The 18,445-nt window shown below is 41.2% G+C and overlaps 1 protein-coding gene across 3 annotated transcripts in view; it reads right to left on the bottom strand.

Annotated features, from left to right (window-relative positions):
* pdlim2 (PDZ and LIM domain 2 (mystique)) overlaps window positions 1-18,445 on the bottom strand; it is a 65,603-nt gene that overhangs the window by 38,646 nt on the left and 8,512 nt on the right. For all 3 annotated transcript variants that reach the window (XM_088624074.1, XM_088624073.1, XM_088624072.1), the window contains exons 2-3: window positions 14,477-14,615; window positions 9,998-10,149 (exon numbers count right to left, since the gene is read on the bottom strand). In XM_088624074.1, the coding sequence (XP_088480200.1) occupies window positions 9,998-10,149; window positions 14,477-14,569 (245 nt within the window). In that variant the 5' untranslated portion in view covers window positions 14,570-14,615. The remainder of the gene's footprint in view (window positions 1-9,997; window positions 10,150-14,476; window positions 14,616-18,445) is intronic.

The following is an 18,445-nucleotide window of genomic DNA, read 5'->3' as shown; positions in this document are numbered from 1 at the left end:
TGCGATATTACATTTTCTACACTGTACCCTTTTGAACAACAGCAATTTCAAAACAATCTGAAACAAAGTCTGAAAAGATTTGCCAAAGCAAAAAACAGAACACATTGCTGTATGCCTAAAACACACGCACTAAAAAGAGTCACGAAACATTTTTGTCATACAGTATTGTCAAGGCAAATTACTGATATTGAAATCCTAGATGACCCAAAAAATGTTTATTCAAGAACCAAGTCACAGCAACATTCCAATAGTGATTTTTTCCACAGATAAAAATTGCCCACATTCACAATATGAGAACCTGGCATCCATCAGACAAACTTTTTAGTGCTCGAATTCCAGCTAAAGAAGGTCGTTTCAAAATTATGTTCATGCACAATGTGATGCCCCAAACAATAAAAATGCTATGATAAATAAACTGCATTTGTAGTCATAATACTGAGAAGGATAGGAAGACTGAAAGCAATGCATCACTAATTTATGTCGGGTTGTGCATCCTATTTAAATTCCTTAGCTCACATGATTTACAATAACCTAAGTCGTTCCACTGTGCTTTAATAAGTTGTTAACCGAGATGCTGGACTTGGCCTGTTCCAGCTCAGCGACTATGCTGGCTGTCCAGGCTTTGGGAATAAGGGGAAACCGAAAGCTGCAGCACTTACTCCAGTTCAACCAGGGAACAATGGACAATGGAAGCCCAGGCTGTACACACAATGAGCCATTTCAAAGGGCTTTCCAGAGCATGTCAACTTTGAGACAAAGCAAGTAAACACGGAAACTTTCGTCTGGTTATTCTTAATATACCGCTTAGGACAAAGTACCACTGAGGGCCCTGTTAAGGTTCTGTAGGAGAAGGAGCTTGGCCGTTTCATTTCCTCCTTGCGGGCACTTTTTCCCAAATCCGACAGAATCACTCTGGCAAACCGACATGACCTTGCTTGGAAAGATACAGAGCAAACAGGACCATTATCCCATTAAATGTACCATTAGAAACATTTCTGATGGTATATCATACTTAATAAATCTGTCTAGTGTGAATAATCCCACCACCTCAACCACTTTTTTACTGCACTTCTCACTGACTGTACTTACTTTATTGTATTATGCATTATTGTATCATTTCATTACACTGTGCTGTAGTGACTGTGCCAGGCTGCTGTTGTAATGCAATTTCCCTCATGGGATTAATAAAGTATCTATCGACACAAAATGAATAACTTTTCAGAAGCTCTGCATCTTGACACCTTCAGAAGTAATATCATTCCTTGCATCACCTCTTATTGTACCTGTCGATACAAAAAAAAACACAACAATCACAGCAATAAATGCTCAGGAGAACTCCAAAAGCACACAGTCTGTTAAAACATTCAGAATGTCCAAGACCGCAATGAAGGAATGCCCGTCTTTGCATAGATGAGAGACTTCCTGTCCAGACTGTTCCCGAGAAGGGGAGCACTTTGTGTACTTCTTTTAAGCCGTCACAATGCAACAAACAGATCTGTAAATTTCAGGTTACTGTACCGATTCAGCCTGTACCTTTCCTTCCCTGCAAGGCACATGTCCAGTCCCGGATTTTGCTAAATGCATTTTAAGATGGCCACAGAATGAAGATGCCTGCTGTGGACAGACTGCTGTAATTGCAGCTTTGTGGTGCAGTTCAAACCAACAGTACCAGTGCTACAGCACTTAACTGTAAAGCATCATTTTATTGAAGATACAGCCAGAGATGGAAAACACCCATAGAAAAGTGAAAAGAAATGTCCATCTTAACATTTTACCATCTTCTAAGAGCAAACAAACAACGTATGTGGTTTTGCTCAGCTTGATCTCCAAACAGCGCCTGCACATAGGGTGCAATTCTGCCTTCTATTGTCATGCCAACCATAAACCATGAATCCTTACCATTGTGGACTTCGATATTTTCATTTGGTATTATTTTAGCCCATTCCCAGATTGTATTTGGCTGCTAAACACTTAGCGAAAATGGTGCTTTCTATCTGGATTTCATAGGTTCTGAAACACAGAGCAGGCACAGAGAGCAAGAGGAAATAGGAGAAAACTATATGGGAAAACCATTTGCTAACTCATCAGTTTGCAAGTGTGGTTTGCAGGGAGAGCCAAGTTTCAACCTAGAATAGCCGCGGTTATGATATATGGGCTCTTTCCCGCTGGAGTCGTGATAGAGCTTGACCGAGATTATGCCAGTACACCGCTGCAAGCCAACTGTAGTGACTGCATGCATTGAAGAACACTGCTCATCGTGACATTACCGGATGTAAACTCTCATCAATGCCTCAGCTAACACTGATCTGCCCAAAACTGGAGTGGCATTCGGCTGAAGGCAAAAGGCACTATAAATTTTAATAAATTAAACTAAATGCTCACTATTTACCCCCAAAAACAGTAGCATAATGAAAGCTGCTATTTTAACATACCTGTACTAATGTATACTTAAAAAGCAGATTATTATTCTTCGCTAATATTACCTTGGTCTGTGATGCTATCTATCGATTTACCCTTAAAAAATACTAAATAAATCTGGTAACTTTAAAGAGCAGAACCTTATGATTCGTCTCACAAAACAGAAAATTTAAAGTACATTTAGAAATGCCTCATCAAAACAGTAGCCTAATCAGCCGTGCACGCAATCTATAAATTATGAGAAACTGACTCTAGGGGGGGGGGGGGGGGGGGGGAGACAACATGCATCTTTTAAGTAAATAAACAGATTTTCACCGATTTTCGAACTTTAGCAGTATATGTTTGTGCAAAACAAACAGGAGCAAAGTTTGCATTGCAATAAGACAGGTAAGGAAGTCTGTGGTAACAGGCAGCTGCATGGTCATGTTAAGACTTGCCAAACACTCATAAATGGATAATTTTCAATACATTTGTGGTGATGCAATTGTAGGATTATTAACTTTTCAGTTGAAAAGTTTATTCGGCACAAAACAAAAATTAAAATAACAGAATAACTGGGAAAGTAACCAAGGTGCTGGATCACGGCTTTTACCCCTGCCATGTTTCCAGGACAGTAGGGTCACATTCAGATCACAGGGGGATGCTCGATTTGTTTGCATTCCTTTCACCAAAACCATCTCTTTCTTAATAAGTATAATGGCTTAATTAACTAGAAGGAAAACACTAGTATGGGCATCAAATTACAAAAAGTTGGAGGCCACTCAGTTCATTTGCCCTGTTTGGCAGTAATTGATATCGATATGTTTCTCACAGGAAGCCAGGGTATCGGTTTTAACATCATGGCTGGTTTGTTCTCCATATTAAACTCAATTCAAAGAATTCTTCGATTCTTCTTATGGTTGCCATTTTTAGACTCTTTACAGGCTAAATTATGTTCTTTTTTAATCTTATGGTACTGCAGAGTTCTGATGGAGCAATGATGTTAAATGTTATTTTGTATCATGACATCACATGGTTGTTTTTAGTGTCATACAGTATATATACACGTTTAGGAGCTCTTGATGTGTGCAAGACCAATTCCCTTAATGGCAATAAAGGTTATTCTATTCAAATCATGCAGCTTGGACTCATGTCCTCTGGTTTGTGTCTCACTGTTCATGCTGAAGAAATCCAGTGGTTTAACTTCAGCCTCAAAGTTTTTTTGTGGGAATGACTTACAGTAGATGTGGGATTGCAAATTCCATTTATAAATTCATTATGACAGGAAATGAAGCAGTAACCTTTTACCAATTCAATAATAACCAACCCCTAATACTTATTACTTTACAATACTTGGCAAAAGTATAGTTCACAACCCCTAACCTTAATCTTTATGATTTGTTATCTGTGTCTTAGACCAAACTGTCAAATGCAAAAGAATAAATTAAGATTATAAATCAGTGAGGTTACCAGTGGTTCGGAGTATAACACACCTGGCCTAGAAGGTTACCATGACAGCAGGGGTCCTCTATAAACAATGCCCCTAAAGGATGGTTGCTGCTGAACCTTAGGGCAGCCAGGGCAGTGCCTGAAGTCATCCTGCTGGCCAGGTGCCCAGGCTGTTTAAAGGCTAGGGCCTGTGAAAGCTGTAATTGGGAGAGATGCAGTGGCGGCTACACTATGGCATTGTCCAGGAAAAGAGGCTGGGGTGTTGTTTCTGGCCAGCTGGGAGACATGAGGTCAGTGGGGAAAAATCTGCTCACATGGGCTGGGGGAGAGATCAGTGTGTGTGTGTGAGAGAGAGAGAGGGAGAGCGAGCCTATGCTCACTCACAAACAGAACGACTAAGATGAGGGACAGAACAACAACGTGCGTGCGTGTGCGAGACCGAGGAAGAGAAAAAGAAAATGTGCATGGATCAGAGTGTTTGCATACAGTACAGCAGCTCATTCTGCTGACATGCTAGAAAAGAGACAATCCCTAATTAAAACACACACACAGCAGTGACACTGTGCTGACGGAGCCTGCTGAGCTGCTGAAATCTGCAATCCAGTCATTAAATAAGACACTGAAGCTGAAAAACTGCAAGAAACAAAATGAAACAGAATGTCTGTACTTCTCTTTCTAGAACACGGTCACTATGCTGTATAAAAATGGACAGACATTCCAGTAGGTAGAGCTGGTTAAGTAGAACTTTGCATTTTAATGTTTTTTAATCATTTTATATGTGAATTGTGCTTTATAGAAGTCACAATTTAAAGTAAAAATAGGACACAAACAGGAAAAAAAAAAAAAAAAAGACTTGCCAAGTTTTGAAATCAGCCACTGACTCTGAAACATTCCACAGACTTCATGCTTACACTGAAAAAGTTCCATCTACTTTAATATATTAGCTTGCTTTGGTACTGGACAGCAGAGCAAAGTCTGCTAAACACAAATCACAAACAGAAAGAGTGTACAGTGACAAGTGGGGAAAAATCCTTCATAGCTTCGAGAGTTACCAGTACTCTTAACATCAGCACTAACCTTTACTCGTCGCCAGTGCCATGTCTTCAGAAGAGGGGTTACAAGAGATCTAGTGAGGACAAGGTCATGCTTAACATTTAAATTGCCAGTATGAACAAGCTTTTCAGCAACAGCCATAGCGAGACAATGTCATTCAAATGGTTTTCTAGAATTTCATTCCAACCTCAAATTAGATTAAGTTAAAACAATTGCTAAAGCCACAAACTACATAGGGAAGATACGAGCCACAAAAAATAATCAATCAAGTCACATTAGGGGCAGCACAGTAGCACAGTTAGCAAGGCATCTTTGGGGACCTGCGTTCAATTCCCCGTGGTGCTCTCTGCATGGCATTGGAATATTCTCCCTGGGTTTGTGTGGGTCTCCTCTGGGTGCTCCGCTTTCCTCCCCATAGTGCAAAGGCAGGTTAATTGGCTTCTGGGAAAACTGCCCCTGGTGTGAATGTGTGCATGCCTGTGTCAGTGTGTGCCCTTGGATGGACTGGCATCACATCCAGGGTGTGCCCAACCTCGCTACTGCGGCTTACTGGGATAGGCTCCGGCTCTCTTTACTGGATAAAGCAGTTAGAAAATAGATGGAAGTCAGTATAGAACCCTGAGGTACACCTTTATTTTGTTGTATAAGTAATATATGCCCAAGGATAAAAATGGAGACAACACCATTGGCTCCACATTTATTCATACGCTTGATTCAATATAACAACGTTGGGGTTAGCACTGAATATGCAGCTGTATTTTATTATTATTAGTTGCATACTGTACATAAGCTTGATTTAATACTGGATCCATATTGGATTAAACACCCATTTTCTAACCACTTCTTCCCATTCAGAATCTCAGAGGAAGCCGGAGCCAATCCCACCAGGCACCAGAAAAAAAACAAATATTGACCTCAATAACAGCTATAAAAAAAAAATTCATGAAGCATTTATCATCAGGTTTGAGGCTGACAGAAGGGTTGCTACACTACCAGAAGAGGCTGAAAAAGTTGCACGCAAAATTGTGGTCAGTCATGCTTTGGGAGGCTAACTCACACCAAATGGCAACAGTTGTCAGATTTTGTTTTTGAAGTTTCACATCAGGATCCCACGGCTCCACGACTACCAGTAAAGGCTGACCACATGAATCCGTTGTCTGCGGCAGACTGCCATAGCAACAAGAAATGAAAAGAGCCTGCCAAATAGCAACTACTTGATCCCAATACAAATACGACCAAATGTGGTTAGAAGAAAAATCCAGAGTTTGACAGGCCTACCAGCAGCACGGGTACAGCATAGAAATGTGAAGCTCATGTTAATTGACTTCTACCAAGCATGCAGGTGGGCGTTTTGCACCCTTGGCTGCCTTTACTAGCGCTGAGGTATGGACAGATTCCAGTTACTTCAGGATATTCCATCTCAAGCCTTGTTCACTCGGCTAAGAAGGCTCAAGCTCAGTCACAAATGAACTTTCCAGCAGGATGCCAAATGTTTAAAATGAAAAAGACTGGTCATCACCACTGCCAGACCTCGATTCAATAGAGCGTTTTTTTCCTATGAAGTAAAGAAAGTGTTTCACAAAAACATGGTATGTATTCTAAAGGAGCTGGGGAACATCTGGACATAGAAATGGTCACACTTCTGGACTAAGAACTGCCCGAGCAAAAGGCTACAGTAAGCATCTTCTCATCTTCTTGTTGGAGTGCATCTCATGTCAAATATTGTAATTATATATGCAATTATTCCAGATGGCTTGTGTTATCCAATACATACTACCTTGCACACTTCACATTTAACTTTACACTGCATGTATAATTGCATTTCTCTTCCCAAAACCAACTCTGTTACATTGTATGAATATAATTTGGAGCCAACTGTATATTTCAGACCAATAGCAAAAACGTTTTACTCAACAGATGCATTGAAAAGTGCCGTGTAAATCAAAAAAGCAGAAATTAAAAGCTCATTTCCTGTGTTTTGGGTCCACTCGCTACCAGAGGGTTGAACTCCCCAAGTAGCTATTCAAGTAGGATGTCTGTTCATCTTGGAAGATGTGAAGGGAAGACTGTCAGTTAAGGGAGGTGAAGAGTGAAGTTGTGTGCCCCCGGAACTCCTGGAGCACACAACTGGCTTGAGTCTTGTGACTCACAGGGAACCTTTTATTTTAAAAGTTTCATCAATACCTTTTCAATTGTTTTCCTTATTTAGGGTTATAGCCAATTAACAATTGTTTAATGGAATGTTAAGCTGGACTTTCATTTTTCTTTGTTTGAAAAGATCAGATAACATAATTTACAAATTCTTCACACTTCATGTCATCCAAGATTGTTTTTGTCTCCCACACAGTAGCTTACTTAGTCTGAGGGGTCTTATGTTATGTAACATAACCTTTAAGTACAGGCAAAAAGATCCTCTAGACTTATCAAGCACAAGATGCTCAGTGCCTGACTAAACCTGGAGACAAAGGCTTCCCAGATCCAGATGCCTGCATCACCCAGGTGGCGGTTATTATCCCATCACACATCTGGGTATGCGTTCTGTACAGGACATTGTCCGGAACACTACAGCAAGGTGCCAGTTGCTGGCAGTAGCCACGAGTTTTAAAGCGCGCATCAAGTTGTCCTGAATTAAGAAGTGGTATATAATCTTAAAGATCTGTGCTTTTCTGAGCTGACTAGTGTCTCAATATTGTTCCTTCCCAGAAGGCTTGAATAAAGAAAAAGAAACTGAATAACCGATAGGAAGTGGAAAGGCCTTAAGCCATGTTTTCAAATTGTATTGTTCTAATCATAACCAAAATGGTTTCAGGCAAATTGTTACAAATGTTACAGTTACTAAAAAGTAATTGTCATCTAATTGCCTAAAAGGAATAGCCTGCCAACATGAACACAATATCCTGCTTAATTTTAATCTACTCCAGATAAAATCCAGTAATTAATAACTAAATCAATTAATGCAATCTTCGTGTAGACGTTCAAACTGGGCATTCTCTAAAACCCAGGAGTAACATTCTCCATTCAATACTTATCCTATTTCAAATCAGAACCAAACTCCGACCCACCTGATGATCTTAAATTCCATTAACAGTTGATTTACCGCAGACCTCAACCTGACCAAAACCTACTATTAAATATGTAATTTATGATTTATTTTAATCTGGGCATAAAGCACTCTCCTTGCAGAAAAAGCAAATTGGAATTTAGAAAGAATGCAGGAAGAATACAGGAATGCAGTCTTGACTGTTTGGCAGGACTCTCATGCCAAACTAAGAGGGTAACAAAAGCGAACTGTTGTTTCTAGCAGGAAGCCAGGTGTTGTGGGACTCATTGTCTTTGTGTGAGATGTAGGGCTGAAAGTAAAAAGCAGAACGCTTACATGCACTTCAGCAATGCCCAGAAACCAGAGTTTGTGGTCAGTGAAAGCTAAAGGAACGATCTTGAAATGAAAGGCGTGGTGAAACTCAATCGTCCCCTCATGACATTCCTGCATTCCGAATAACTGTTTGCCACCAAACTCAGTCCTTGATAAACAGCATCTTAAGGCTGTTGCTCTAGCCAAGCTTCCAATTACATCACTAAACCTCCTGTTGAGCAAAATACTGTTCAATTAAAGCTATATTGTTTCCACTTCCTAAACAAATAGGACATTTCAGGGTGCCATGATCTGCTACAGGGGACACAAAACAATTGTTTCAGCTAAGTAAATAAACAAGACAGACTCCGATGACTGCAATAGCTCTGGGATTTGCAGCACTAAGTCTTGGGAGTTCAGCTGTACCAATGTTTTTTATATGGTGCTTTCTTAATACATGCAGATTTGAGCTAATGAAAATAAATGAAACTCAATCAGCTTTCATTAACACTAGAAGACAATGCTTCTGCAAGGCAGAGTCAAAGTTTGGGAACAGGTCAAGGTTCATTTCAAGTTGAGAGGAAAAGAAAAGAGACACAATGTTTTGGATGACACCTGAAGAAGGCTCCACAGCCGAAACATTGCGTCTCTGCTAAGTGTTCTACAGGATATAATTCCAATAGGAGTTGTACAGTCACTATTGAGTACGTTTTAATATGGATGACCTCATGATTTCACAGGGGAAAAAAAAAGGGCAGGTGAAACTAAAAGGCAAAGGAACAAGTGATCAAAGGAGCTTTCCAACAACAGCTATGCAAACACAGCCAAACAATACCCATAGTTTCAACCCTTCAGTATAAGGTACCTTTATTAGACCTACAAACATTGCTGACCTACTGTAGCTAAAACGCATCTGTCCCCCTTCCTGAAATCTCTTTTGTGTAAAAATGAAATGTCTGATGCAGTGTTGACATGACACATTGTAACTGGTTGCCTGTCAATGACAAAGACAAAGCTCCTCAAAGTAAACTTTCTGCATGACTTGCAAATTCTCTTCTGTACTATAACAAGGTATAGGCAACAATCCAGAGATTAAAGTTTCTTCCAGGACAGTAACATATACTTGGGTTGTAAGAGTCTGGATTAAGCTACCCAGCAATGTTGAAACTGACAGCTTGGCTTCTTTCAAAAGAGTTGGATGAGACCACTGGGTCAATTAGCTACTAACCATCAAAGGGGCTAGATGGGCTTAATGGCCTTTTCTTGGTTTTACCTGTGCTTATACCAGTTCACAAAATGGTCGCAACGGTCATGGATCTGTTCAGACACCATTGGCCAGACAAGGCAACAAAACAGAAAGGAGGATAAAAAAATGACACTTTGCTCAAAGGCAAACAGGAGAGCAGTAGACCAAGGACAGCTACAGTACAAAATGGGGCTGGATCAACACACATGTGGGGCTGTATCTCAAATGTGTGAGGGACCTCCACAAAATCATAGATACCTAGAATACCAATAAATACAGGCAGATCACCAGCTATCCCTACAAAATTAAAATCGCTGTGGAAACCGAGCAAGCCTCCAGCCTACAGGAGACCAACACGAAAGCCACAGCAAGTACAAAAACATAGTACTGTAAGACACATTTCTTCCAGTAACTCCTGGAAGAACATTCCGGGCATAGATTGACCTTTAGGCATGACAACGCCCCTCCAACACCCAGATGATTGACAGCCTTGCCCTTACCTGTCCACCACCAACTGCAGCTTGGTCTTGGAGCTCTTGATCTTGTTCTGCGCCTCCACGTTCAGCATCTCTGCTGTGCTCTCGCCATTGATCTCCGCAATGACATCCCCCAGCCGAAGGCCGGCTGACTCTGCCTTGCTGCCTCCATTCACCTGGAGTGGACGTAGGAAGTCAGTGTGAGGTCAAAGTAGGCAATTACAGACAGCAGTCAAATTGCTGCCGAGCAGCTGGTGTAAAGGAAGAAAGATGGACTGAGATCTTACCGAGAGGCAATATACATTTACTATGTACATAGAGTATCCAATATTCAGAGTCCCCAGTCAAGTGGAAAGGAATACACAACCCAGGTACTCTTCCAATTTCAACTTCCTTGACTCGTCACCAAATTGATAGGTGCAGTCTAGAGAAATTGCTCCCAATGAATGACTAGTGTTGACAAGTCTTAGTAGTTTCCAAGTATAGACAAAAAGCTTTCGAGAGCTCACAAGAGCTAGACTGCTTCCTTTCCAGCTACTGACTGCCAACCTACTCCTTTTTCTGCCCCTGCTGAAGCAGCTCCTGCACCCTCCAGAAGTACCAGCACTTTAGTCAGGCAATTTGAATTTGTGATCATGAGATGAATAGAAAGAAGTACGATGTAATACAGTATGTCATTTCATGGGTACATTTATGCGTTTGATCACATTGGAACAAAAACATACTTTGTATATACATTTTTAGGTATGTTTCTGTGGCAAAAGGCTGTATATGATTGCATATTCCTTTGAGGCAATAAATGAATGAGCTCTGTGATCCATTCAGCTCATTAAAACAATGTAATTAACTGAAACACTAAGTCGCTTTTTCCTTTACCTCTGATTCCTGTACATAAGTCTTTGATGCATTTAATTATAGGCTACAGAATATAAACATCTTATCACTATATAAACAATTAATCGGGCTATGTTAACTACTTCATGTGCCAATTCCTTTTTGGCAAAGTAATACTTAACATGTTGATGCTTGCAACCCTAACAACAAGCACAGGCCCCCAGAACAACTGGGCCAATGACTGTAATGGTGAAATGTTGCATAAGTGGGAAAGAAGCACACGATAGCAAATCTGCATAAGTGCATTAGAAGGTGAAACGCGCCTTCTCCACAACTACTCTCAAGGGCATCATCTCGCTGCTTTCTTAAGCAAAGCAGGAATTCAGATATAGAAGCTGTGCCATCTCCTGAGAGTCCTAGAACTGGACTAGACCCTACCAGGGAGAAGGAGAGAAGAGATCAAGCAGCTGTCAGATGCAAAGTGCAATAATGCAAAACACTGGTCATTTCTGCACATGTGCAATACAAGGGAGTGGAGAATCTTGTTACACAAGACGATCTGCCATCAAAGCGCTCCTTCTTATGCAACACCCTTAGCAACATATTGACATTCTAGCCACCATGAGGCAAAGCAATCTGTCCGAAGCGACTTATTCCAAGTGACCAACGCCAGGCCATATCCCATCAGCACACCGATGAGCATTGTGTAGCACCATCAGCTCTAGCAAATAAACAGTTAAACACAGACACTACAAAAACCACAGTTGCCTGGATTCAGAATAAAGAAGCACCACCAACAGCGTTTATGAATGTTAAGCAATTAATCAGCTTCCGATCCATTAGTGAATTATAGCTGTAACCAACAGGACAATAACATTTAGATAAAGAAATGTAAAAGGCAAATGGATCAGTTAAATGCATAACTTATTTCCCACCAATTCCCACCAACTTGCTATCAAAGAGAAAAGTAGAAAATGGCCATTGCTATTCCTGCAGCAAACCAGTCTGAGCAATATCCAGTCATGTACTGAGAACAAAGGCAGTCTGTATAGATTGTTAGCTGCATGGTGGAACTGGTCACATCCTTTGAAACTGGTCACAATTTACACTGCCAGCAAATTGATTGGTGTCACAAGAACCTTAGGGGTGAACAGGAGCATCACAAAAAGAACAGCATGAAGTATTGGCATCCAGTAAGCCTCTTTATAGCACCAGGGGCCGTTTATAAACTGACATCTGAAGGAAGGGAGTCCACAACAGAGAGACGAGATCCTTTAAAAGAGAAATGATGGACAGTCCCATTTTCTGAGTGATACAGCCTCAAGTGACTCCATTGTATCCACAATCTCAAGGATTTCATTGAGCTATCCATTTTATTGGTAAAATCTTTTCCTCCATTTCTTGACACCGAGACTCTCAAGACCTTCTCAAGGACTGAAGAAAGCTGACAACATTCCCAAGACGGACACTGAAAATGAAGTATTACCACAGGTCTGTCATCAGCCTCCTGGCCAACACATGGAAGATACAGAGAACGTGGAACACAGAACTTCCAATTAGCTTAAAGGCAGGGTCTCCCTTTCACACTTAAAGAATAAAAACTGGAAACAGGCTTCTCATAGATCAAAGGGGGCATGGTCTTTGAAAAATAAAACAAGAACAGGCACTTCAGAACAAATTACCAAGACGTGTTTATTGTGCCAGTGCTTGACTTCAGGTCCTTCACGAAGAGGACCAACAAGACTGGGGAACAATAAGCTACCAACAACATTACAAACTTAAAAGTTCTCTAGGACAAAGCTAGAACTAATGGGCACAAAGCCTTCCAAAAGAACTGCATAGCGTTAAGGGAATTACAAGCCAAGGGGCAAGGGTGCCATGTTTGCATGACTATTCAAGTGGTAATTATGTGTTGCTATGGGGACCTTCAATAGTGCAGGCCTTTTCAATCATTGTATGCCTCACTTTGCAAAAACTAAAGCTCCTTTTTTTTTGGCAGTGGATATTGTCTCTGGGTACAGGGTGGCTTCCTATTGAGCCTAAGAGAGAGGGCAACGCTGTTGTTTTAATGCCAAGCAGTCATCATTTTAGCACATAAGCCAGAAGCAGAGGGCACTGCTGGCAGTGAATTGAAGGTAGATTAAGGGCTTAAGGAGAGACAGAAATTGTGCTTGTTGTGCAAGTTGCCAAACCATGTGCTGGAAACAACTCAATGGGAGTATTCAGCATTTATGGGAGCAAAATTCACCAGCAGCTATATCACCCTGCAACCCACAGAAGCTAAGCACTGTGAGCCTTGGCAGTACCCGACGGGAGACCTCATTGGAAAAACTATGGCTGCTTCCGGAAGAGGTGTTAGTGGGGCCAGTAGGGGGCGCTCACCCTATGGTCTATCCTACTACAGTATAAGCAGAACACTATACTGCAAAAAGGTACCATCTCTGGGATGAGATGTAAAACTGAGGTCCTGACTCTCTGCAGTCATTGAAAATCCCAGGGAGTTTCTTGAAATGAGTAGGGGTGTTACCCTGGTGTTCTGGCCAAACTTCCCATTGACCATTACCAATCATGACCTCCTACTAATCCCCATCTATGACTTGGCTGCATCGCAGTTTTCCTCCCCACTGACAGCTGATCTGGGGTGAGTGAACTGGCGCACTATAACTGCTATCATCATCCAAGTGGGGACTACACATTGGCAATAAGTGCAACCAGTTATTATTCAAGAAATGACATCAAAATCGCTACAATTCAATTTTTCAATAGCTAGAATAACAGCAGTCACATTTATATTTGAGTTGGCAGGCACATCTCCAAAGCACTACAGTCCAATCTGTAACATGATTATCGGCCTTTTATACTCCAGACTTTTTATTAAGAAATGTCTTGGGGGGAAAAAATAAATAAAAAATCTTCCATGCCTTATATGCACTGACCAGGGATTCATCTTCCTGTTTCTCTGTAGCCAAGGCTTGGAAAAAACAACACAAAAAAACAATAGGCCAGCACTCAAGATTCCATCAATGTAATCAGTGGCTTCCTTTGATGAAGCATTTTATTAAACCAGCCCAGAGTGGGGGTTTCAGTATCAAAGGAAACAGGTAGCATTCCAGAGAAACAAACAGCATGAAGTGGCCAGACGAGAGTGACAAGGTGGTGGCAGAGGCTGGGTGGAACTGGTGTTGTTATAAGGAGCCTTTCATTTCTAATCAAAACAGGATAAGAAGTTATGCCTCTTCACATCGAAGTCAAACAAGTTCTACTTATCATTCCCTCAGCTGAATACTAAAACATTGTTGATAGCACATCTTAGAAAGTCCCTACATGAAAAGCAAAGTTGCTCATTGTTTGTAGGAGGGGTAAGCTGATCCAAGCTCAAAGTAGCTGGCTGCAGGAAATTCACTTGCAAATTAAACAAATACAAATTTACTTGCAGGAATCTGCAATTACACTAAAAGGTTTCTTCCAATAGTCGAGACATCCTAAAGTCCGCAATTTAAAGATAAGAAAATCTGTAACGATCTGACACTGTCTGAAAGCTCATGCTCTAAGCCATACTCTGTGCTCTTCTCTGACATTGCAGAATGAGCTGTGCAGCTCGGGAGCAGTTGGCTGACTATTCCATATAAACTCAGCTGGACAACAGGCAAGGTGCTTGGAAAGTGTTACCTTTGAAACGGCGATTGCCTTCTTGAAATCCCTCCCTCCAGATATTCTGAACCCCCAAGGAGATGGCCCAATCAGGTTCACAGTTAGCGACATCTCTAAACAGGCCTGTGCCCTCTGTCGTTGCAATAAATCTCCACACCTGCAGACAGAGAAACAACAGACATGTGAATGTATCCAAACCTGGTGAGTATACAGGGCTTTCTCTTAAGCATTCCATTTACTGTGAATCCACACTGAAGCTAAAATAGAGGCAAAACCAGAAAAAAGGCCAAGAATTCTTAACATGAACTTGGAACAGACATAGAATGCCTGGATATGGATTTTGGAAATATCTTCAGCAATATTTCAACATGTTCTTCTGCAGTTGGGAGATGCAATAGGATATTATGTGCTCTGTTAAAGAGTGCAGCAGAAGACACCCGCTGGTGTTTAAAGAACAAAAAAAAAAATCTAGACTTTAGAAATGGCTGCAAACCTCGACTTTATAAACATGTAAAAAGCAAAACCGTATATCCGTTTAGATGGTCCAGTGACATGACACTGGAAAACTGCAAGCCCTACTGAGCCTTCTTTCCCGTATTTGAAATAAATTCCACGAAAAAAACATTTAAAATACAGTCGGCCCGTAACTAACGTGCTCTCAACTTGTGGTTGTGGCTTTATGCAGGCAGCTCTGGAAAATAACAAATATTTCAAAAATGCTCTATTCTCTGACAAATTCATCAAGAACACCAACAAGAGCTTCTGGAGTTAATGAGACTATACAGTCATCTTCCTTACTGTTTTCATACTCATTTAATATTTTGACTTGCTATAAGAGATTAGTAGGGGTTTGCATATGGGTTGTAGAGTAAAATTTGACTATGTGAGCTTTAGGTGCTCTTCAAAACCCCTAAGCCCTGGTTAAGTATTGAGTTGACTGTACTCCATATTTCAAAATAGCCATTATTGAAGGAACTACTGTATAGTGAAAAGATGTGAAAGTCAAAAGATTCGCCTAGGCCTGAAACACTGTTTTGGATACACTTCTTCAATTTTACATGTGATGTTCACATGTCAACATCGTCCCATTTTTTCCTGCAGACACAGCTTTGACTATATTCCCCAAGTACCTAGAAGAGCAGGGAATGGAAGAGGTGCACATAACGGGAAGCGATCCAGTCCTTAGCGATCTAGGCAAGCTAACGCAGAGAAGTAGGCAGAGGGTCCAATCAGGGCTGCCTGACCCTGGTCCTGGAGGCTCTCACACCTACAGGCTTGAGTGGAATATTGAGTGGAAAGTTGTTGTTTTTTCTCCTCAGAAGTTGTGGGTTTTAAAATTGTACTTAAAATGCAATAATATAAAAAAGCCAACCGCCAACATGTTTAAGATATGAGAACCATCAGACAGGTCAAATGAATCATATTATTGAATCAATTAAATGTTCATTAGGGTAAGAGAGCTTGGCTCTTACAGCAGCAGGTCTGTGGCCCTTCAGGACCAGGTTTAGGAACTTTGTGATCTCCAACCATTTTCTTGACACTTTATCCAATACAGGGATCAAGGGGGAGCCAGAGCCCGTCCCAGCAGGCATTGGGCCAGGACACACACATGGGCCAATTTTTCCCAGAAGTCAATTAACCTACCAGTATACATCTTTTGTGGGTGTGACTAGCTCTGTTGGTAGAGCATTAGACTCAATCTCAGGGTAGTGGGTTCGTGTCCCACATCGGGCGCAAGGTTCTCCAATAATCCATACTGGGCAGCAGCAGTATAGGTCAGTGTTGGCAGCGGAGGATCACGTACCGTGACTACGGCAATACCCCTAGCACGGAAGAAAGGCCCGGGAATCTACTTCCGTATCTTGCCATGAAAACTCGATAGATAGCGATGGGGGAACTGTCCATAACGTCGCCATGAGTTGACGGCATTCACCCCATTCCATACATCTTTGGACAGAGAAGAGAGTGGAGGAAACCCACACCCCCAATAAACAAGGCATGCCAGACATGGCCGATAAAGAGCGATAGACCGAAGCCTATCCTTAGTTTAGCAAATCTTCTGAATCATAGGTTTTTTGGGAAGCTACAAACAGAAAATGGAGGGGGAAAAAAATCATCTCCAAAAGACAAATGTCAATGAAAAACAAAAAAGACTGAACTCTCAAGGTTCTGAAACCTATTCTTACGGAGGCAGTCTCTAGCAAAGAAATCTCATAAGCTGGTAAAGTATGATTTAGTACACCACACAGGAAAATATTTGAAGAATGAAGGTGTGCTTCTGTGTCAAGTTACCCGTCTGGTTAAAGACAAGAATGTTTTACAATGAGGTGAAACTGGCAAAGAACCAGCTAAGAGGTACCAAAGCCCCAGACCTGATTAGATTTCACAGCTGTGGCTGGCAGCAGTGCCACAAGGTGTTCCCTCCTCTCAGACACCTTCTATCTCTCCCATGCTTCCAGTTTCAGGGAACGACAGGCTCCTCTGCTTGGTTTATGACACTGGGTTAACCCCTCAGAACTACAGTAAACTCCATCATCTGTCCAAGAAGGAAGAGCCTTTGAAAGCAAATCGGATTTCTACGGAAAACAAGCTTCCTACAGTCCAATTGTTCTTACATTTGCCAACTGTGGCCAAATGCCACTTCAAAAGATAAAAAGTGGAGCAAGTTTGCCAAAATGGAGAGTAAGGACAATAACCCCATAAAATTAAGTCTCCAGCTCTATTAATTAATGGAACGCAAAAGAATCCGTGTGAATTCATAATGTTAAGGCTCGAGGCAATGTAAAAAAAAAACCTAGAAAGCTCTAGTGTATATTTGTCCCTAGGGCAAAACATGCAAGTCTAAAGGGTACCTATATTGAGAAACGAGAGCCAGCAATTTCCCGGAGGCACCCATCATATTCTTCCAGTTTTTGAAACACGGTTCAGGTGTCATGTTACAAACGAGCTACGAGAGACACACTTTTAAAAAAAAACTCCACTTCCGCCAAATTCAAACCAACCAGTTTCTGAGCTGAGAAAAAGAAACTCCCACCACGTGAATTTCTGTTGAACTGCAGGATTAAAAACTGGAAGACACCTGAATCTTTATGAAGAGAATAAACAGCTTTTAAAAAGCAATTTACTCCAGGTGAAACAATACTGCTACAATCCCATACATTGTAAAGCCATGGAAAGGCTACTTTAGGGAATAAGGCTGCATGCCACAAGTAGGGTGGTCTCCACATTTACCAGAAGCAAGTAATGTATTCTTGAGTGGACTAATTTTACTCTTCTGGAACTCCACTCTAGTTTCTGCTTTCACAATTCTACACTTAGTCCATTAAATTAATTGCTCAACTATATCAGGAAAAGGCGGCATAAAAAAAGACCAAATCAAAAAGTAAAAACTTCTGCCTGACATTTGCAGATTCAAATTCAAAGCACAAGGATTTACTGACTCTGTGGTTCATCTGGGACTGGGGTACTTTAAGTTTCCATGCTAAAGCAACTCTAGACTGAATGGGTTTGCAGGATTGAGTGTTGCAACTGTGAGAGCTGTGGCCACCCACTGTCTACATTTAAGCTCTGCTGTAGCTGCTTCAACATAACCATTCCTCACTAGAGTAAGGCCTTGTGTCCAGACACTATGCAAGTATAATGGAACACCGTACAATGACTCCAGAAATATATATATACACATATCTTTGTATAAAAATTTCGAGTTCAATCAAGGTTTCAAAGAGAAACCTGCACACAACTTGCAAAAAATGAGTCACTCAGCTAAGCTGTGTACTTGACCTTCCCACACTATTGGGGAAATACAGCAGGTCGCCTTCGACTTGTTTTTAGTAGGCTGGCACTTTTGCACATCATTAGTATACATTTTAGGTTATCATAATCATGATTAAGGCCCTTTTCTGTACTCAATCATGACTGCAATCCAGGACTGGGTCGGTTTCTTTTTGTTGGAACATGTAAATGCAAAATTGGAGTTACCCCCACTTT

The sequence above is a fragment of the Lepisosteus platostomus genome, chromosome 3 (assembly GCF_059453375.1).
Source record: "Lepisosteus platostomus isolate fLepPlt1 chromosome 3, fLepPlt1.hap1, whole genome shotgun sequence".
Lineage (NCBI taxonomy): Eukaryota > Metazoa > Chordata > Actinopteri > Semionotiformes > Lepisosteidae > Lepisosteus > Lepisosteus platostomus.
This window is presented reverse-complemented; position numbering and strand designations above follow the sequence as displayed.